This window comes from Simochromis diagramma, unplaced genomic scaffold (genome assembly GCF_900408965.1).
Source record: "Simochromis diagramma unplaced genomic scaffold, fSimDia1.1 OVJJ01000107.1, whole genome shotgun sequence".
In the NCBI taxonomy this organism is placed as follows: domain Eukaryota; kingdom Metazoa; phylum Chordata; class Actinopteri; order Cichliformes; family Cichlidae; genus Simochromis; species Simochromis diagramma.
The window spans coordinates 8903242-8925181 of record NW_024387209.1 but is presented as its reverse complement, the minus strand read 5'-3'; the positions used below and the strand labels follow the sequence as shown (position 1 = coordinate 8925181).

Here is a 21940-nt window from a genome sequence, read left to right as displayed (position 1 = left end):
CTGTTGATGACTCTGATTTCTCATCTTCTGGTTTAACTAGGGGTGGGGGAAAAAATCGATACTGTGTAGTATCGTGATATTTTGTTTGCTAATAATGTATCAATACAGGGACAGCAGAAATCGATACTTTGTTACAAAAAAAGTTTTTGTGGACTGGAACTCTGACTTCAGAGCATGTTGATCAACTCCTTTTTCTGAGCAAGAATCCTGACATTCCTTCACTGTCCAAATGTGTTTAACTTGTTTTTTGGTAGCAATAAACATGACAGTTTACTTATTTTAATTTAATACATGTTTTATTTTAATTAAGTTTAAAACTTTTTTATTTAATGTAAAATTATATTTTGTTTTCATTTAATGGTAAATAATTTACTTTCAAATTCTTCAGTTGCTGAATGGGCTGCATAGTTTTCATAAATTTCATAGTTCAGAATAGCTATAATTGTACCAGATGGTTGCATTCAGTTAAGTTGGACTAGACTGTAATACAAACCGTTCAGTTTGTCAACAATAAAACTGACTGAAATGAGAGAAAGACTGAGTGCGAGACTTTGATATTAGATAAAATGAATATTGATAAAGTTTACCTTTATGTACAGAATCTGAATATCGCAAAATATTTTTAAAAATTGCAATAATATCGTATCGTGGGATGTATGGTGATTCCCACCTCTAGGTTCTACACAGTCATCCTTTAGTACTCTTTATTTTTTCTGTGTCACAGTAGCAATATGGCCTCAGCTGTATAAAATCTGAGTTTTTAATAATAGTCTTTTTGTTTTATTCTTGATACAGCATGAAGGATTACCCTGGGGTTTAAAGCCACTTTTTGTCATTAAATGTCTAACTACAAGGGGAGTATTTTATCTGGATGTCTGGGCCCTGGGTCTCCTCCATCCTGTGGCTCCATGTACCTACTATTAAATACTTAAACGCTCCCACACACAGGTGTTCACATTGTCTGGATTGGCTGCTGCCTCTAAACATGTTATGTATCATCTGTACTTTATGGTGTTCTTTAACATTTAATATTTATCATTTCCTGCTACTTATGCATATATTGGTTGTTGCTGTGGTTTCCCTACTGTGTTGTTTTCTTTGCTTTTTTCAGCTGGTAGTCAAACAGATTTTGTGTGTGTGTGTGTGTGCGTGTGCGTGTGTGTGTGCGTGTGTGTTTTCTCTTTCTCTTCCTCATCTTCTGTTAACTTTCTCCCCAACTTCTCCTTTCTTCTTTCCCATCCCCCAGTCCTGTCTGTTATGATTATAATAACTCAAAATAAAAATGAAAAAATCCTAATAAAATTCTAATAAACTACGACTATCAAGTGGACCATTATAGCAAAAGACGTAATGGTCCACTTGTGAAAATAAATCTGTTGGGCTTTTTGTTTGGCCTTCAGACAACAATTCTCACTGCTACACTGCCAAACAAGACAGGCAAACAAATAAATAGAAGAATAAGAGGTACGTTGACTCACTGCCCAGCCGGAGTTCAATTTTAAGTACTATCTCTTCAACAGAGGACATTTTGGTTGCAGAATTGTAATCGCTATTTTTCATATTTTGTTTATACTTTTAGTCAATTTCTTTTTAAGACAGGAAGGCTTAAAAACTAACGAATTATTTAGAAAAATTTCTTTTGAACAAGAATATATATATATATATATATATATATATATATATATATATATATATATATATATATATTAGTTAAATTAGGTGGCGGCAACATGTGTCTTTGTTGGGCAAGAAAAAGCTGATAAAGTAAATGATACTGAAAAGAAAACTCTTCTGGAACATTTTTGCAACTAATTAATTACGATGCACAGGAGTTTAGCAATCTGCAAAAAAAGAGGGGAAAAAAAGCCCCTACAAATTCAATAGTACTGAGAATAATATTTGTCAGTGTAAAATTGTGAAGACGTTGAATATTTCATCATCTACAGTGTCACTGAAAAATTCAGAGAAATCTCGGTGCACAGCAGAAGGCCAAAAGCTAACGATGATCTGCAGGTCCTCGAGCAGCGTTGCGTTTAAAACGAGTATGATGTTGTCATTGAATATACAGTATGGGCTCAGGAACACTTCTAGAAGAAGAGAGTTTGCTGTATCATCCATAAATGCAGATCAAGCAAAGAAGCCAATTTCTGAACATGATCCAGAAATTCTGCTGACCTTCTTTGGGCCAAAACTCATTTAAAACAGACTGAACAAAGTGAAAAACTGTCCTGTGCTCATAGGAATCAAAATTTGGAATTTTGTTATGGAATACATGGTTGCTGCATCTTCTGGACAGGAGAGATACAACGTGGCTTGTCATAAACACCAAGTTAATTCATTCATCATTTTTACTGGAAGTCGCATATACCACATCTGGAAAGACGCCATCAGTGCTGAAACGTATATACAGGTTTTAGAGCAAAAAATGCTTATGATGGTTTTGTTTTTTAGAGGTTTGGATTATGTTAGTAAGACGATGCCAAACCAGATCCTGCACCTATTGCTACAGAATGGATTTGTCGTAGTAGAAACCTGCAGCCAAACCTTCCCACACATTTGCAGTCTGGATGCTACACAGTGGTAACTAAAACTCTATCCCAACTTTACTGAGATGTGTTGCTGCCACCAAATTCAAAATACATTTTCACCCCTCAACTGTTAAAAGGCTGATGGGAGGTGTTGTCATCACCCCACTGGACAGCATGGACACCTCAATTTGTGAATGCGATAACTCAAGAATGATGCGACGTAGGAGCTTCATTGGTAGCTCAATTGATACCATAGGTGCATCTGCTAGAAATCTCGGATGAGTTCGAATGTCAGTCACCTCGGCCTGGAGTTCAGAAGTTATGTTTTCTGAAAACCTCGTGAATGCTATTATTTGAGAACAAAACGGCGTAGGATTTTGAAATTGACACCATATATGTGTGTACTAGGATGAGTGGTTGGACTGGTGGTTTATGGTCTATTGTGGATTTAAAAATAGGTTTATAATATTTGCAAGTCATTGCATTCTGGTTTTATTCACATTTTACACAGTGTCCCAACTTTTTCAAAATGATGTTTGTAGTGGATCAACATGAAAGTTCAAACATGGTTAAAAAAAAAAAAAAAAAAAAAGTTCTTTAAATAAAACAAAAATGAAAGATGTCCAGACGAGGGATCATTGATTATTGGGTATCATATATGTAATGATTTTGAATATGGAGCTGGCAGGTAGGAGGAAAAGAGTTTGGTGTGTCAGAGGATCCCAGGGACAGGAAATATCTTTAGCTGTCACACAAGCATGAGTCCTGGTATGTAATAGTAGCTTGTTTGTTAGTTCAACATGTATTACACAATGCCTATTCAGAACGTATTAGTTATCACATTTGACAAATGGTTCCTAAAATGATACAGTTTATTACTGATCGTCATTTTTCAGTTTACCAAAAGGCTTTTTTCCCCAGTCTTGCTCAGGTCTGGCAGACTTGCAGTAAAATGTGAGTACATCTTTGACACAGTCAGAGCTGGTTGATGCTTTGAGGGTGGAAAAAGTGTGTTTGTAGCAGAAAGGTTGGGAACCGCCAAGGAGGGGCATGTTGCTTTTCTTTGCCATGCCCAAGGCTGTTCATTATCAACATGAAGGAAGGTAATCATTGAAGTGATCCAGTTTTAACGGGGCTGATCGTGGCCAATTTGGGGAATGAATACTCCTAGTCTCTGTTCGTCTTCTTCTGTGGCCTAGTTCTTCTTTAGCCCAGTTTGTGGCCCACTTCTGGTTCTAGAAGTACAACCAATTTTTGGGCTAATAGTAATTTTTCCTTTTGACTACTTGCCGCGTTGAATTAACTCCCTGCTCTGTTTCCAACAAGCACTCTGAGATTAAATCAACTTTAGCCACAATAACCTTTATTATGGTCTTATACACTGCATTATGAATGCAAGATTACGGTACATGTTTATGTGAAATTCAGTTGAAGGCAAATCATAATCTTTAAGCCCTGAATATACTACATTACAACCTTGTGGCCTAGATTACAGTCGGTACTATTCGTGACTGTTTCACTGTTACACGCAGGAATCTAATAATGTCTTCAGCCAAATGGAGAGCCTGAAGGTGAGTGTCACACTCGCACTGTTCTGATAACTCATATGTCTGTTGGATTTAAATAACATCTGTTAATGTGGCAAAAGTTCATTTTATTTGAAACTGGAGTTACTTTCAAATACTTTGTGATACACTGCTTTCCAAAGCCTTAACAATTACTGTGAAACATGCAGCACGAATGTTCTGAAGCGGCCCCCGTTGTTCTTGCATGCAAATTTCTTAACATACTTAAATGACCCTGAAGCAATGGTTCCTGACCTGCAGGAAACGGTCCAAAAACAATACGGAGAGGTCGCCAAAGGATTAAAGGGATAAAGGGGGAAAGAAAAACACCTGTTCAGCAGAATTAAGTGTATTGTTTCGTACTCTTATCCAAGTTTGCTTTTGTTTCTTGTGAAATTCTACTTGTTGTTGTATTTTCCACTCTGTACCAAGCCCAACACGTATCAACAATCTGATGAACACTTCTTTCAGTTTAAGTGGGATTTAAAATAAATGAAAATGAAGTGTTGTATGCTATATTTCCTACTATGAAAGACTCGATAACAGGAACATAAATAGACTAATCTGGGGTTTTAAAATAAATTTCTACCTGCTGGCCTGTCAACGCTCTCACAGGCAAATTCAATTTCATGTTTTTCTACTTAAATTGTAATATGACATTACTTAAATTCTCATTTTCACCCAGTGTGGACAAAATTAAAAAAATTTAACCATTGACAAATTGTAAAATGTGAAAACAAAGTAGTAGTGCTTGGATAGAACGTTTAAACCCATTTGCAAAAAAAACAAAAACTATTTTAAATAAAAAAACAATAGCGTTATTGACTCAGTGTTAACCTCTAATTTTCAGTTTTGATTGGAAGTTAGGATAAAGATATATTTTTAAGAATGTTATTTTAGCCAGCTTTCTTATGTTTGTTAAAGGAGACATTACAAAATTGCCTCTTATCCAGTTGAGAGCAGAGCTATTACTGTAAGAAATGGAAGCAAATAAGTTAATCTAAAGTCCTAAACACTTAAAGTCCCCCTTAAATCTTCTATCTATAGATGTACATTGATATTCAAAAACAATGAAAACTGTTAAATTATGATTTACTTGTATTTAGATTCACGTGGAAAAAGACTGTAGTCTTGTGAAAAACTTAGTACACCCTTAATTAATTCATCATCAAGTGTGTGCACCTCGAAACATGCAGAGGTTTTGGCAGTTTGTAGGTCTGCAGCATTCAGATGCCTCTTAACACAAAAGCAAGGATGAAAAAACATCAGAAATGATGAACTGTTGCTGCCCATTAATCTGGGAAGGTTTAGGAGGCCATATCCAAACTTTCCGCAGTAAGATTATTCATAAGTGGAAAACATTTAACACAGTTGGCAATCTTTCCATGAGTGGATTTCCTGGGTGCTGAGTTTGGTCACAACAGGCACAAAGTGAAAAAAGAAAAAAAAAACTTCATGGGCTTCATTTGGCATGTTAAAGTTCAATTTTCACAATACAACCAGGAAAAGACTGAACACTTATGGCTTGTTTGGAAGGGTTCCCAGGAGAAAGCCTCTTCTTTCTAAAAAGAACATGACAGCAAAGTCTGAACAAACTTTAACAATTCTACAACAATGTCTTTTTGACCGACTGCACTAAAGTGGAGATCTTTGGTAATGATGCACAGCACCATGTTTGGTGAAGACCATACACAGCATATCAGCAAAAATGGCTCATACCAATCAAGCGAGGCGGGGTGAGGATTTGGGGTTGTTTTGCAGCCACAGGTCTTGGGCACCTTGTGGTCATTGAGTCAATCATGAACTCTGTAAACCAGAGTATTTTAGAGTCAAATATGAAATCGGGTCATGAAATAGAAGAAATCTATAACACAATGGCTGAAAAATAAAAGAATCGAGGTGTTAAAATAATGCGAAGTTCTGACCTCAACCCTATTGAAATCCTGCGGCAAGACCTTAAGAGAATTATGTATAAACAAATGTCCACAAACCTCAGTGAACTGAAGCAATGTTGTACACAACAGTGGACCAAAATTAGCTAACTAGCTATAGTCATGTGACCTTTGATGTGACCCCATAATGAAGTGAGAGACTGATAAAGTCATACTGAAAATTATTATTTTAAGTCATTAAAGGGTTCTGTGAAAACTTTCTTTTCCATATGACTGACAAAAAGTGGGATAATTCATACCAACATACTTAGTCAACATGGAAAAGCTCCCCAATGTGTCTGAGTAGCCTCCTGTTTTCATGTTTTTATATCAGTTTAGTTCTCGGGACATTGCAACAAAAGAAACTTATCTCATATTCATAACAACAAATGAGGTGATGACTGATAACCAATGTTTTTAACAACTAGAATTATAAAAATGGCATCTCAAGATTGGGATATGCGTAAAAGTTTAACATTTTGGCCTTACAAAGGTGTCACTGACTGGGTTTTGGATGTTTTTGAAAAGATGCACGTTAGGTCTTCAGAGTGTTACACTCTGATTTAACTTCAGATTAGATAATGAGGTAATTGTGTCACTTGATTTAACAAGAGACCAATCTAACACAAACTCATTTACAGAGATCTCATTCAGCACACAGTAACGAGCTGACAGTAGTTAAAATAACGGGACTTTTTTCTAATGTTGTTTGCTTGAGTAATGAAACTTCATTGGCCCACTTGCTGAATCCCTGTAGAATTCTCGATAAAAGCGGATCCCCTAAGTAAACAGCTTATCTTACCTTTAGCATTGTTTGTTTTCGGGTAAATCTGATTGTTCGCTGAGTGAATGGAACAGGTTGGTTAAAAATAGGTGGACCTATTTTTTGCAGCGTTATGGCGCCGCCTCCGTTCTATGCGTAAAGACGCCTTAAGAAGTGGCAAAGCAACTGATAATCTAGACAGGAGACGCATGAGCACGGCTATTCGTTGATGGCAAAGAGATAGACGAAACCTGAGCTTGTTTTCCTCCCGACGTTTTTTCCTTCTTTATTTCTTTATTTCTTTTTTTAATATTAAATTTCCTTCGTGTAGTTTTTCCTTCACGCGATCTAATCGCAAACAAGTTTTTAGCTTGTGGTGAAATGGTTCGTATCTCCGGGAGTCGGAGTTTATTAATGGGATTTCTTTCACTCCTGCATCACCCGAGGACAGCTGGACAGTGAGCCGGAGGGCGTCTGGAGGCTGGATGGACAACATGTCTCCACAGCAGCAACAGGACAGCCTCAGCCGAGGCGGCGCGCAGCAGGAACACAAACGGGTACGTTTGCGCGTAAGAGTCTCTGTTTTCACTCACCTTAGCAGACAGTTCTGCTCTTTTGAAAGTAAAGACAGACTTCCTTCTAATTCATTTCTGTCTAATTACATCGCGTGAAAAGGGACAGCCTACTCACTTTATGAATGAGTGTGTCGGCTGGGAGGTTAGATCAGTGTGACAGGTGTTCAAACAGCCGAAGCAGCTTTTGGGAAATTTTGTCAGTGATAGTTTTGCAGTTCTACAGGAGGTCAACTTATAAGATTAAAAAATAAATCAAGGTTGTAAACTAATGAGTGTCTTCAAGCTCCAGTAAAACACTGATCTAAACAAAGTGTGTCATCAGACTGTTTTAATAACCTACTGATTACTAACGTTGGTAGCCTGTGATGTCATTATTACATCATCTCAAGATATTCTGCCCCTTTTCTGATTTTAATTTTCTTTTTAACTCATGGGTCATAAGAAGAGTAAAATAACTTTTTAAGTTATTTTAATCAATTTATTTTACTTATTAAGAAATAAAAACTTCTTAATGCAGACATTAATACATGAACTTATAGAATGAATAGATTTATAGACGTAAATTTTAGTCATGGCCTTGTCGACAAAATAAACACTTAAAATGTCATAAATTCCTGTATTTGTTTAGATAATTGTGGCATTTAAACGGTACGTGTGAGTTAAAGAGGTGTTCAAATGTGGTGTGTCTTGTATACACTTCACATTTACTCTTTCTGCAGGCTAACTACTTCATACATGTGTTCAAATGCTAATCAGATTTAAAGGGTTTTCTTGTTATCGATTATCATCCCCAGGCTGTTTAGTCAAAGCATGCGTTTCAGTTTTACTGGTATTAACTATTCTCTGTGTACCAAAACCATTTCTATGATAAATGCAGTGTCTTCTGTATTGGAAACAGTAGCTGTCAGTCCACAGCTAATCTATTCTGATCATCAGGTAGTCATTCAAGTTTATTTCGGAGTAAAAAGCATCAATTGTTTGTTTGTTTCAGTTTGTAAAGATAGAAACTGTGAAGAATTGTAGCTTTATGTGGTGCAGACAGAATTTGACTGTGTTTGTTATGCCAGTGTCGCAAATCAATTGTTTTTGTGTTTGTTTGTATTTCATGATGGTCTAAAACTATCCCGTTGACAATTAGACTCAGAAGTGTCACTACTTTGTGACTCTTTGTGGTGGTAATTCTCCGATAAATGAGTGGAGGTTTACTTGCAGAAAATAAGACAAAAGGCAGATGGCGAGAGAATTCATATCACAGATTAACACGTTTTTAAAAGTTAATAATGATGATATTATACACACACCAAATATAGTGTTCTGCTTTTTTCAGAGCTATTTCCTTAGGCACACTGTCCTGTACAGGCTGCCCTGTAATACATCAAACATCACTTCATTTATTTAAAGCTTTTTTAATCCTTTACTGAAGTGAGGAGGAGACAGAAAAGTGGAAATAATTAAACTGTTACCCATCAAATATCAGACTGTTGTGTTCAATGGACCACGCAGTATTACTGCCACCACTAAAAATAACCTATCAATTAATTAGATCAGTAATAAAAATAGCTTTTAATTATTATAGGTATACATATTGTTCCATTCATTGAAAGTATTTTTCCCAGTGATTCTTCTCTGCAGTTACTGTAAAAAGTTGCGGTACAAATTCTTCCTTCACTGCACAGCCAGCGCTCTGTCCTTGGTTTAGTTAATAACTGTTACACATCAGCTTCAGCTTGATGAATGTGCTGAGTCAAAAATGCAGAAACACGGTGTCAGTGTAAGGAAAACGGTTTGTGTAAATACTATAAACCCTGGTGGAAAGGGCAGAAAGCTGCATGAGCAATTGTCCTGTTACATTAGTGAGTTCATCATCACTACAGTTATTTTTTTAAACTGTTTTTATAATCGCCTTTCCTCTTTAGGCTACTTCTTGTTTTCATACAGTCAATAATGTTAGACAAATTGGGGGTTTTTATAGTCGCTGTTTCCCACAGTAAACCCACTTCTTCACGGAAGCTAACATTGGTGTATTTTTAGGACTGAAAGGTAACATTGTAATATTGTAACTGGAGTACAAGGAATGTTTCAGCAGCCTGTGACCTAGCTAAATCAATGTTATTACATTGTGAAAAATGTGTGGACGTGCATGGTGGATGTAGGATGAAGACGGACTGAGGTTTTCCCACATTTAGAATTCTAAGGTTAGTGTTTGGACAGAGTGACATCACGAATTAACACGAAATGATACAGGCCTTCGTGGTCCCCAGAGGATGAATCCTGTCAAGCTTCGCAAGGGATTGCTACAACCCTGCCAGGAAAGGACACATGACCAAGCTGGCACTATAGCTAGTAAGCTAATCTGCTTGATTGTCAGGGAAACAAACCATTATAAATTAACTGCTAAACTAATAATTACACTTTCTTCAAACATCCAGAAACACATTAATGCATCACAACAGAAGAACTTGCCACTGCTACTGATAGATGTCTTCTTATTTGAAATAAGCCAATGGCTCAAAAAGCCAATATCATTGATATTAGGCTAATTTAGCGGCGTTATCCCCAAAAGTTATTGCAGTTAACACAGTTGCACCATTCTTTAAAAATTTTCACAGTCACCAAAATGCAACCTGACTGCACTTTTAGCTAAATATGCTGCTCATATTCGTTCCTGAGACACATTTATATGTGAAACTGTTTATATGAAACATGATAAATACCACTAATGACAAGCTAATTATGGTCAGTGGAACCACTGTAACCTCTTTTAGCCTGCTGACATTAGCAGTAGACTTATGAAATCACAGAATGATGGAGCTGCTAGCACGATTAAGAGCTTGTTATCTTTAAAATGTGTTTTCACACTTTTCACATATCTATGACTTACATGTAATAACTACACAAAACAAAAGACTACCTTAACCCACTTAACCTGTCCAAAAACCACTGATCAATGTGTTAGCTGATAGCCAGTGTGGTATTCTGACATCCAGTGAAAGAACTGTAGTTATGTAATGTTTGTTTGCAGCCCTGCTTCATGCTGACAAATCCTTCTACAATTAGATTCAATGAAACTTTAATTATCCTTATGTGGGAAACCTGGGTAATCAGATCCTGTAAAGAAAAACAGGATATCAACATGGTTCCAAGCAAGTGAAAGTAGGAAGGTAGCATGAAAAATGTTGTTTTTCCACACACTGGATTTTTACTAACATGTGAGAAAGGTCAGAACTGTCATGGCAAAAACAAACAGAGGCTGCTGAATACTGACATTAGTACAGCCTGTGAAATGCTCTGGCATTCCTTTGTGTTTTAAGCTCAGTTCTGCTGTCCCTGTCCTTTTGGAGGCCATAGTCAGCCCTGATGCTGTGAATGTGTTGAACATTAAGACACTTGCATAACAAATGAGGAGAGTGTAAACATCACATAAGCATCGAGTCCAACTCTCAGTAAGCACTCACTAAGCAGTGTGGTCAGATATTGTGTGAGTTGCAGTACTAAACCAAAACTTTATATGACATTATTTAGGTATTATCGAGGCTGACAAGCATGCCTCTTTTTTGTGGCAGACAACGTCGCAATTGTTCTTACGATACTTTTTCCACCATTGCTTTTTTTTTTTTTTTTTTATACCATTCTGAGGTGTTATTCTCTTACCAGCCAATCAGAAACAACAAAGCTCCATATACCATACACAATCGTAATTTTTAATTGCAAAATAGTTTCTTTGATGGATGCCATGTGGTATGAATGTCACAGTAAAAATGTGAAAAAATATTGCGTATTGAGCTTTGTAGCTTTGCATTAATAATGCAATTTTAATCTTAGAAATGTTTCCCTCCCCCTTCATCAGCCATCTTTCTCTTTTGCTTTTTTAGCGCACAAAGTCTCAGAGTTACCGGCGTCAGTCCGCCCCATCTCTGGTCATCACCAAGGCTCTGACCAGGTCCAAGACTCTCTCCAGGTACTGTAAAAGACATGGTCAGGCTGACTCTGGTATCTATGTTTCATTTACTTTTCACTATAAAGCTAGTTACTGGAGCCACCATATGATCTTAATATGCGGCACCTGTATGTCACAGTGTTTGTGATTTAAAGCAACAACCATCTGCATTGATAGTTAACAGCTTTAATTCTAAATTAAATATAAGTCTAAAATTATACTAATACAATTTAATTGTTAGCCTTGTTTTTTAAACCTTTGTAGACACCTTTTGACAAAGAACAGTAAAGACACTGGTCATCGGAAACACTTGAGGTTGAAAGTCTTTGAGCAGAGATAGATTTAGTGTCTCCAAAGTAGGGTGAATGAGTCACATACAACCCTCTCAGAAACCCTCTTGCAGCCCAGGCCACTGATGAAACCCTGAAGCCACACTCTCACACACGTGCACACACACACGCCCTAAGTGAGGTGTTGGATCTGTTAGGATAGATAATCCTCCTGTTGCCATACTTATCAGAGGATCAGGTAGCTATTAATAGCCTCTGTCTTTGAACATATGCACTGGGAAAGTGAAGAAGAAAACCTTGTTAAAAAGCTCCCGCCGAGGGTGGGGCTCGGCAGTGATTAACCACCCACCCACTCCTCAGACTGTGGACTTTGTTTATTCCTTAGATTTGAGCGGTTTGTATTATATGTCATGTAAAGTCAATCAAATCTGAATCACACTGATGTGACTCACTTTTCAAATTCCTTCAGTTTAAAGTGGTCTCAAGTTCAACAGTGGTGACCCATTAAAACCTAAATAGTAGCTGGTTCACACCTTCTTAGCATGTTTCCAAGCTTCACTGTGATTTTGTCCAACAAATTCACCACTTGTGGACGGTTTACATACACTCATCAAAGGCATAAATGTCATGGTAATTTTGGGCTTTTAATGTTTTCTTTGAACTGTTCTTTGTCCAAAATTATTTTGTTTTTTCTCTAATCCACAAATATACTGCACAAAAAAAATAAAAGAACACATCAGATGTCTGTGGGGGGAAAAATCACGCTGGACATGTGGACTGAGTAATGTGTTAGGAATGAAAGGATGGCAGATCGTTTGATGGCAATTCAAAGAAAACTCTGATAATCAAAATGAAAAAAGAAGTGGCAGGCTGTCACTGCTCATTGCAGCAACTCAAAATGATACTCAGTAGTTTGTGTGTCTCATGTGCTTGTGTGCACGCCTGACATCTGAGTTAATGAGACGACAGATGTTCCTGGGGGATCTCCTCCCAGATCGGGACCAGGACATCACTGAACTCCTGGCCAGTCTGAGGTGCAATCTAGCAGCTCCAGGTGGACCAAAACATCATGTCCCAGAGTTGTTCTATTGGATTTAGCCCAAGCACGGCGGCCAGTCAATGGTATGAATTCCTTCATCCTGCAGGAACTCCCTGCATACTCTTATTATATGAGGCCAGGCATTGTCATACACTAGGAGGAACCCAGCATCACTGGCCCAAAGATTTCATTCTAATACCTAATGGTAGTGAGGGTGTCGTTACCCAGCCTGCAGAGGTCCATACATCCTTCCATGGATACACCTCTCCAGATCATCACTGACCACCACCAAACTGGTCATGCTGAACAATGTTACAGGCAGCATATCATTCTCCACAGCGTCTCCAGGACCTTTCACATCTGTCACATGTGCTTTGAGTGAAACTGATTATGGGTCTAACTGTGCAACCTCTGTAGGGTCCAGGTATTACCTCATGGTAGCAGTAGCGACACTGAATCTAGCTAAATGCAGAACTGGTTAAAAAAAACCAGTCACATAAGATGAGGAGGGGAAAAAAGGTCAGTGGTCTCCAGTCGTAAAACCATTCCTGTTTTTGGGGTTGTGTCATTGTTCCCCCTCTGGTCCCCCTGTGGTTCATTTATTAACACCGAAACACCTGAAACTGATTAACAACCCCTCTGCTATTTAACTGACCAGAAGTTTATCCCAAAGTTTAACGGACTTGATGTTATACTCAGATTAAGAAAATGTTCACTTTTTACCATTCTGCCAAGAAAATTGAAATTAATTTTAATTGGTTAGTTTCCTGGCATGGACCCAGCATTTAAGCATACTTATACATCAACAGGGTTGGGATCAGGGATTTGATAAGGCCAATTGAAATGTATGATTGCTTTATCTATTCCAAAACCAGTTTCTTTGTGTATTCAGGATGCCTTATTGTAAAACCCAGTTGTCTGTTTGGCTTCTTGGTTTGAAGTGAAGTTGAAGAAATTTTAGTGGACTCATCCTTTTACACTATTTGATTTACTTTGTGCAATGTACCAGTACCATTTGCCGAAAAACGGCCCCAGAGCATGATGCCACTACCGACATGCTTGGCAGCTGGCACAACACTCTTATGTTTGAAAGCATTACGTCTGTTCATCTGACCATAAAACCTTTCATCAGAGACATTTTTCTTGCCCTAATTGGAAGCTGAAATTTTACTCAAGCTTGGAGGTGTCAACTTTGGACCAGGGGCTCCTGTCTTTGTAGGCACCCTTTCAGTCCATGGTGTTATAGAAGTCGCTTCACTGTGGACAAGGACACTGGTGTTCCAGCAGTTTCCAGTTCATGGCAGGCTTAAGCCTTGAAGTTCATGGGTTGTTGCTGAACATCTTAACCAGTGGTCCCCAACTCCAGGCCTCAAGGGCCGGTGTCCTGCAGTTTTTAGATGTGTCCTTGATCCATCACAGCTGATTCAAATGGCTAAATGACCTCTCCAGTTCTCCAGAGGCCTGGTAATGGACTAATCATTTGATTCAGGTGTGTAGACCCAGGGTGAGATCTAAAACCTGCAGGACACCGGCCCTCGAGGCCTGGAGTTGGGGACCCCTGATCTTAACCAATCTTAACCAATTTCCTCCCTTCCTCTCTCTGAGGATGACAGTTTGGGACTTGTCCCAGACTTTTGCAAAGTTTTGACAAATCATTAAATATGTTTGCTGTGCAATCAGTGCACTCTACAACAGGAACCGTTTAAAGAAATGATTAAAAGGCCAAAATTGTCATGACATTCATGCCCTTGGTGAGTGTATGCAAACTATAAAGCAACTGTAGCTCTACATTTTGGCACATACATTTATAGGGACTAGCACTTGTATAGCACATTTCCAGTGACCACTCAAAGCACCTTTAGACAAACCACAGTTAAACATTTATTCATACAGTTTTTTATACACTTTATCCATCTCACATCAATATCCAATTTAGATTCACCAGCTACAGAGTAGGTGGGTCAATTCAGATATCAACGTATGAGCTCATATTGTATGTTGTGTGATAATAAATAAAGATAAAAAGAGAAGATGACGGGGTTATTTATTTGATTTTCAACAAAAAATTTTATAAAACTAGTCGGCAAGTTACGATGAAGACACCACCTGACTGCACTCTGTCAGAGTAGCTGTGATACTACTCTGCTAAATGTGCTGCAGATAGTGCTGAACGTGTAAATCATGTACACAGTACACTGCTCTGCTGGTGATGACGCCATTTCTAAGTTACTCATAGGGTTGCTTGGCATGAAATAAAGACTGGAAAAAGGGTAAAGCGCTTGCCTGGTCCTGTCCAAAGGTAACCAAATAGGCTCAAAGCAGTCCTGAGACCCACTAATTAACACATTATTTTTTGCTTGTTTGGTCCTTACAGAAACTCAAGAATTTAAGGTTTATCAGGACTTAAGGTACAGGACTGATTTTTGGCAGGGTGCCTTTACTACGTAGACTCTTGTTCCCATTGGAACAATAGGATTAATTAGTGGACTTCTGAGATGCTGGCACAGGTGTATGAAGAGAGATAGCAGCACCACTCGGCCGTTTTTCCAAATTGTTTGAATAACAATTTGCGGTAGGAAAGTTAGAGAAAATAAAATCCTTCTTGTCTTCTTGAGCTTTAACGTGCATTTGTGGTGTAACAACAAACCCAGTTACAGTGGGGTTCAGAACTTCAAGTGTAGATTAAATGTTTTGCACATAATTGCATTCATTGTGGGTATATAAAACCTTTCCAAGGTCTGAAAAAATTTATTTAGTTTTAAGAAGCGAATGGAAGTGCATACTAGAAACACTGTACATGTGCAGTGAACCACACAGTTGTAAAGCAGTTTAATGGGCTCTTTAAATCTGGTATCCACTTCCTTTATACAGCAGCATCTTAAGTACATGACTGTTTATGACTTGTCTCATCATGTAATTCTGTTTTTACTCAAATACATTTTAGGAATATTAAATACTTTTCAAGTGTGTTACAAGTGTGGTGGTTAACAGGAATCCCATTTTCACTAATTAGGGTTCATGTTCCTAACTTATATTACCTACGCACTTTTGTCTCCATCCTATTTCTTTTTTTTTACTTAATATGAACTGAGTAATGCTTCATATAAAATGTGAAACAATTAACAGTATAAGTGAGATGACTGAGAATTAATTAGTAGTTAATACGAATTGGAATTTATATTGCAAAAATAGCAGAAGAAAAAGAGCTAGACCAGTGAGGGAAAAACAAAAATTTCATCAATAAAACTTTTAAAAAGTTCTTCTCTGGCTTCCAGAGTACTTCACTCGCACCCTACTCACCAGTGACTCCCGTGAACTTTACATAAGGGAGAGTGCTTTGATGTACTTGCAGGCTATCTTGTGTTGGGTGATTAAGGATGCCAGAAAGAGACAGAGATCTGAAGTGAATAATCTAATAACAGAGACACTAACCTCTCGGCCTAAGAGGCAGAGGCTGACTCTTTTTTATTACCTACAGGGACGTCCAAAGATGCTTTGAGATAAACTAATGTTGTAAACCTCCAAATATCTTCTTGCAAGACAGAAAAGTTTCGACCAATGAGTTAGCTGCTGCTTAGCATTATAAGTGAGTCACGCTGCTTCAAAAACAAGTTACTCTATTAAATAAGAAGTGGTAGCACAGGTCATATCAAAGTAATTATTGTAGTAGAACATTCCTGAGGCATGAAGCTTTCAGGTGAAGGCTGTTTGCTCTTTTGTCTCAGGTACAATATTTATATTCAATTCAATTTTATTTATACAGCGCCGAATTACAACAGCAGTCGCCTCAAGGCCAAACCCAACAGTCATATGACCTCCTCCAGCGACTCCAGCAACAGTGGGAAGGAAAAACTCCTTTTTAACAGGAAGAAACCTCCAGCAGAGCCAGGCTCAGGGAGGTGCGGCCATCTGCTGCAACCGGTTGGGGTGAGATAATGAGGACAGGATAAAAGACACGCTGTGGAAGAGAGCCAGAGGTTAATAACAAGTACAATTCATGGTTCCTACTCCCCTTTCCCATCAGATGACATACAGTTTATCTTAAAAATTAACATTTAATTTCAAAAGGGGAAAAAAAGCAAACATTAATTACTTTTGGATTCTGTATGGGGTCGCAGTGATAGACTGTATATAAAAGAAGGATGTAGCGTCCTACAGTGTGACACTATTGTGAGAGTGCCTCGAAAGATTAACAGGTGACTTAGATCATTATGTAAATTAATGCTGTGTTTTTCATCTGATAGTAAACTCACTGATATGCTGAGATCATTTCAACTTTCAAAAATGTTACAAACCTACATATGAACTCTGAATGTTATCGTTTAAAAGTATTACAGTACAGTGCTACATAAGTTTGTTAGCATTTTGTGAAAGTGCTCAAATATGCTCTGTTTGTAAAGATCTTTAGTCATATTAAATTACTAAATGTGAGAAGAAATGAGTGGAGAGAATTTCACTGTTGTAACTGGTGTTCTTTATTTTTCTTTGAAATTCCACCCTTGATAAATGGATTGATACTTATACAATGCTTTTCTACTTCAGCTAAGCACTTCTGTTTTGCCTATAGAACCTTCACGCACCCTCACACTGTGATGCATTCAAGGCAGCTTGAGGTTTAGTATCTTCCCCAAGGACGATATCATCTATTAACTCAGCACTGTCTTGATGAGTTTATCAGTTCAATTGCTACTTTCAACGCTTATCGAGTAAAACTTTTAGAGTAAAGTGATTTGGGGAGGGCCTGCCATGTAACTGAGCAGCTTCTCCTTGAAGGACATCACGTGCTTGTCATCTTTAATGTACTGCTGATGGTCTTCGACCTTGCTGTAATTACCCAAACTGCACGCTTTTGAACCACAGCAGACAATTAACACATAATATTTGATATTATTGGCTGGAATAGCAGCAGAGCAGGAAGAAGCTGCTGTTCTTCTAGTTTAAACAGAGCCAAAGCTTTTAATGTGAAGGGCTGCTGGAAAAACCACCAAACTCATAGAGAACCCCACTGATTAAGTGAAAGAGATGTATCATAAGTTGTCGCAGTGTATTGAGGATAATCTGTTCCATTTATTCATGTTCCAGAGAAAGCTTCCAGGTTCCCATGTGTCCAGAGACGTGTCCGCTGATCCAGTCCTTCCTGACTAGTTCTGATAGGTCGTTTCTTCTCCAAGGACATGCTCAGTTAAAGACGGGGATGCAGACTCAGGACAGACACCTCTTCCTCTTTACTGACATTCTGGTGGTTGCCAAAGCTAAGTAAGCACAAGTGTGTGTGCTTGCGTGCGTGTTTGTGTGTGAGCATGTATTCATATCTTTGTGGGGACCAGAAATTAGAAGTTCACTATACTTGTGGATCAACAGCCCTTATGGGGACCAAAATCCCAGTCCCCACAAGTTTGAAGGCATTTTTGAGACTCAAAGTGTTAGGCTTAGGCTAAGGGGCTAGGGAAAGCATTATGTTAATTAGATGTCCCACAAGATATGAATACCCGACGTGTGTGTGTGTGTATTCTTCTCTTTCTGTGAAGCAGATTAGGAACATTTTGGCTGTTCTTCCTGTCCTTCACACGGTAATTAGGTTAATGCCTGGGTGTAAGGTTTAAGTGTAAGGTGTGTGTTCTGTTCCTAGGTCAGCCAACCACTTCAAGCAGAAAGCCCAGGTGCGTGTGTGTGAGATGTGGACGGCAGGCTGCATGGACGAGGTGTGTGAGGGTAGCACAAACCCAGAGAGGAGCTTTGTAATGGGGTGGCCCACCTGCAACTGTGTTGCTACCTTTAGGTATCACACACAAAGATGCACAGCAGTACTACACACATGCTGCACTCATACGGACACAAATATTCACACACACACACATACACACGGTGGTGAATTGTACTTATTTTAACACATTTTCTTTTATACCAAGGTGTTTAGAAGTCCTTAACATGGGCTCATTCTGATGTGGTTGACCCAGAAACGACATTTGTACAAACTTTGTTCACGCTGACGCTGCCTCACGTCAGCAGCTGTGAAGGTGTTTATGTTTCCACAGAAAATATGCTGCTGATGCTGTAAACTTGACTTTAAATGCCAAAGGAACAGAAAACAGACAGGATGAGGCAAAAGAGCTCAGTGACATCCTACCGTCCAACCATTAACACATCAGGCCTTGTTCTTATCCATTATTTTCAAAAGGAAGTTCTGATTCCTGCTTTTATGATGAGGAGTAAAAGTATTTCATCGTGAACTGAGGTTCACGATATATATATATAAAGTGTCAATTTAAACATTTGAATAGTGGAAGAAGAGACTTTTTTGCCTTTAGCGTTCTGTTTGTTTCGAGCTTCCACGTGTCTTGGAAGAGAGAGACATGCTGATCTTTGCCACAGTTGCCAGGTGATGTTATCTATATGTCCAGGGAGCTGATGAAGTTTGAGCAGCAGAGTAAGAATGTAGGCCAAGAGGCGCTGATTGAGCTACAAAGCTGGATTTGATGCACCCTGAATCATGTCAGCTTGGTTAGGACAGAAACAAAGGGCAAGTAAATTTTCTGTTAGATATGTGACACTTTTTCTTTGTTCTTCTGTTTGTTAGCAGGGTTAGTAAAAATGTCTTGGACTTATTTGAATCTGTAGAATTTGGGGTGTGGGGTTTAAATGAGTATGTTTTGGAGTGTTGCTTTGCTCCAGGAAATCTTGGAAGAACCCATTAGCAAAGAGAAAAAGGGTAACGCCTTTATGTTTTGCATCAAATCTTCACTAAAGAAAAAGAAAATTGGGAGACATCAACTTGATGTTGTCAAGAGAAGTAACACCACATTGCCTGAAGTCATTGCAGGAATCCTACTCTGAAGGAAGACTAAGGCTGTTTTTTATGCTCGCCGCTGACCCGTTGTCACCTGGAGCTGTGCGACAAATTTGACGTCACAACTGCTGGGACATGCCGCAGTTTAGGTCTTATTTCTGCACTCTGCAATGTCTTGGCTTTCAGTTTGGATTTCCTCTTTTCCTATATCGGCGGTTATGTGTTAGTATTGTCTGTGTGGTGACACCTATCGTTCAGGAGAATACTGCAGCAGCTACCTGAGCCTTAACAGCAGGCATAGAAGTGGTTGCTGAGAACGTTAGCAACAGACTGTGAAGCAGTGGGTGTACTGTGGCTGTAAAAGTTTTATGGCCATGGATTAAGCAGTAACACCGTCTGCAGTAGTTTGCATATTTTGCGTGTGGCATGAGCACCAGCAAGACCCACAGAACAGACACATAGATCAGTGGGTTGCAAAGTGGTTTGCAGATCTGCGGCAACTGTGTGCAGACCAAAGCAACTAAATATCACACCCTACCTGCGTGAAGTGGATGTGCGAAAGGGCTGGGACTGAGATCAGCTGATCTGGTAGGCTGAGATTCTAGCTAAGCTTGACTTTGTGACCTGCAACCTGAAATTCTGCAGAATGCTGCAAGTTGCTGTACTTAAAAAAAAAAAAAAACAGTTAGTATTATGACCCACTCACTGACGCACATGAACACACACACACAGTCTGCAGTGATACATGATGCTCTTTTGATGTTTGTGCTTCCCTTCAGCTCAGCAGAACAGAAGGGGAAATGGCTTGCCCTCCTTAAGAGGTACACTTCCTTCATGTGTCAACAAAGTATCGTATTTACTGTGTGTGTTAGAGTAAGAGTTATTCTTACAGGCACTATTTCCTTTCCAGTCATATAAAAGAAGAAAAAGAGATAGAAGAACCGAAAACCATCCCTGTGAGGGTGTACGGGAAAGGAATCAATACATTTGCTCTTGTAAGTTTTAAACTGTAGGGCCTACAGCTGATTTATTTGTGTATACTAGTACAACTGTAGGGTGTTGTTACAACTCGCAGTGCAGTGTGATGCTCTCTTCGTCCTCCTCATCAGTATCTCCTGTGTTTCTGTGCTGCTTTTCCTGTAATTAGGCCAAAACGATCCCAGTCAGCAACTCAGATTCAACCAATGAGGTGATCCGCCTGGCCCTGCAGCAGTTTGGCATCATCGTGAGTAATAATCCAAAAACACTTTATTCATAAAGTCAATCCAACGTTTAGCCATGTGCTTGTTTGTAGTTGAGTATGAGCGGTGTTCTTTTACCTTAATACACAGCACCGCACCTCTGATTATTATTAAGTTGTCATGTTTCAATTCAAATGTCCAGTGTGTGGCTCTTTACCTATTTTATCATACTCACTTTGGCCATCTGATGAAAGAAACAGTGCCCGACCTTGCAAAAAGCCAGTGAAGCTCAGTACAGTGTTTTCTTACTTACCCCACGGTTGTGTGAACACAAACAGCATGTGAAAAATCAAAAAGAATACGCATCTCTGCTCTGCCTGCTGTGGTTTTCTCTCAGGACTCCTTTGTGTATTTTGTTTTCCTGACTCCTTGACTCTTCATCTTTCTTTTTCTTTTCTATTTTTAGGGAAATGTCAAAGACTTCCAGCTGTGGGTCCTCTCCAAAAGGGACAACGCCCCTTATCCTCTAATTGGTAGGTGAGCTTGGGGCACACTAGTTGAACAGACTGTCAGTTGTTTTTCTGTATTTAGTTTGTTTCCTGAACCAGCTGTGTGATTCTCTTCCTTTTGATCTTCATGTGCATGACACAGGGGTGAGATGGTTTTTTTTAGGCACACTAGTACCTTTCATCCCTGGAGACGAGTGTGATGTAGCTCCAGAGAGAGTGTGTGCTCACTCATAAAGTGATCTTGTTTTATAGCAACAACACTGAGCCTTCAGGGAGCACTATTGTCTCTTCTTCTCTCTCTCTTAGGTCATGAGTTTCCCTTCAGCATCCACATGAGTCATGTGAGATACTCTCAGGGAGGAGGCAGGGATGCTGCTGCTCCACCTGCAGACAGACTGAAGGCAGAGCAGCTGCAGGTGTACAAGCAGTTTCAGTTCATCCTCAAGCCTCGACCTGTTGAGCTGCCACAACAGCACACAGGTAAAATCATCCATTCTGTGTCAAAGAAATTCAAAATAAAAATTAGAGCATTACAATTTCATGCTTTCTGGGCTGCTGTCATCTCTTCAGATTTCTCTGGGAAGCCATTCAAAAGGAGGCGCTCGCTCATCGCCTGGGCCTTCTGGCGAGGCTCCTCCTCGAACCTGAATGAGCTGTCCCTCAGCACTGCGCGAGGCTGTTTGTTCGGCCAGCCACTCAGCTCCGTTTGTGCAGGGGACACTCTGCCAAAGCCAGTCATGGTGAGCGTGTGCACTGAGTGACAGAAAGCACACATTTCATTTGGTTCATGGACGTTTTTATTGACATCTTACAGATCAGCATGAATGTAAATATT

At 39.0% G+C, this 21940-nt stretch overlaps 1 protein-coding gene across 4 annotated transcripts in view; it reads left to right on the top strand.

Moving 5' to 3' along the window:
- Positions 1-611: 611 nt before the first annotated feature.
- Positions 612-21940, top strand: part of LOC120746343 (rho GTPase-activating protein 20-like) — a 37228-nt gene continuing 15899 nt past the window's right edge. For 2 of the 4 annotated variants that reach the window (XM_040051821.1, XM_040051820.1), the window contains exons 1-9: positions 612-7344; positions 11235-11320; positions 17711-17884; positions 18258-18407; positions 20195-20236; positions 20326-20410; positions 20563-20640; positions 21063-21129; positions 21412-21845. In XM_040051821.1, coding sequence (XP_039907755.1) covers positions 7273-7344; positions 11235-11320; positions 17711-17884; positions 18258-18407; positions 20195-20236; positions 20326-20410; positions 20563-20640; positions 21063-21129; positions 21412-21845 — 1188 coding nt within the window. In that variant the 5' untranslated portion in view covers positions 612-7272. Of the gene's footprint in view, positions 7345-11234; positions 11321-17710; positions 17885-18238; positions 18408-20194; positions 20237-20325; positions 20411-20562; positions 20641-21062; positions 21130-21411; positions 21846-21940 lie in introns of all 4 variants that reach the window. The other 2 variants (XM_040051822.1, XM_040051823.1) reach the window with 2 other exon arrangements.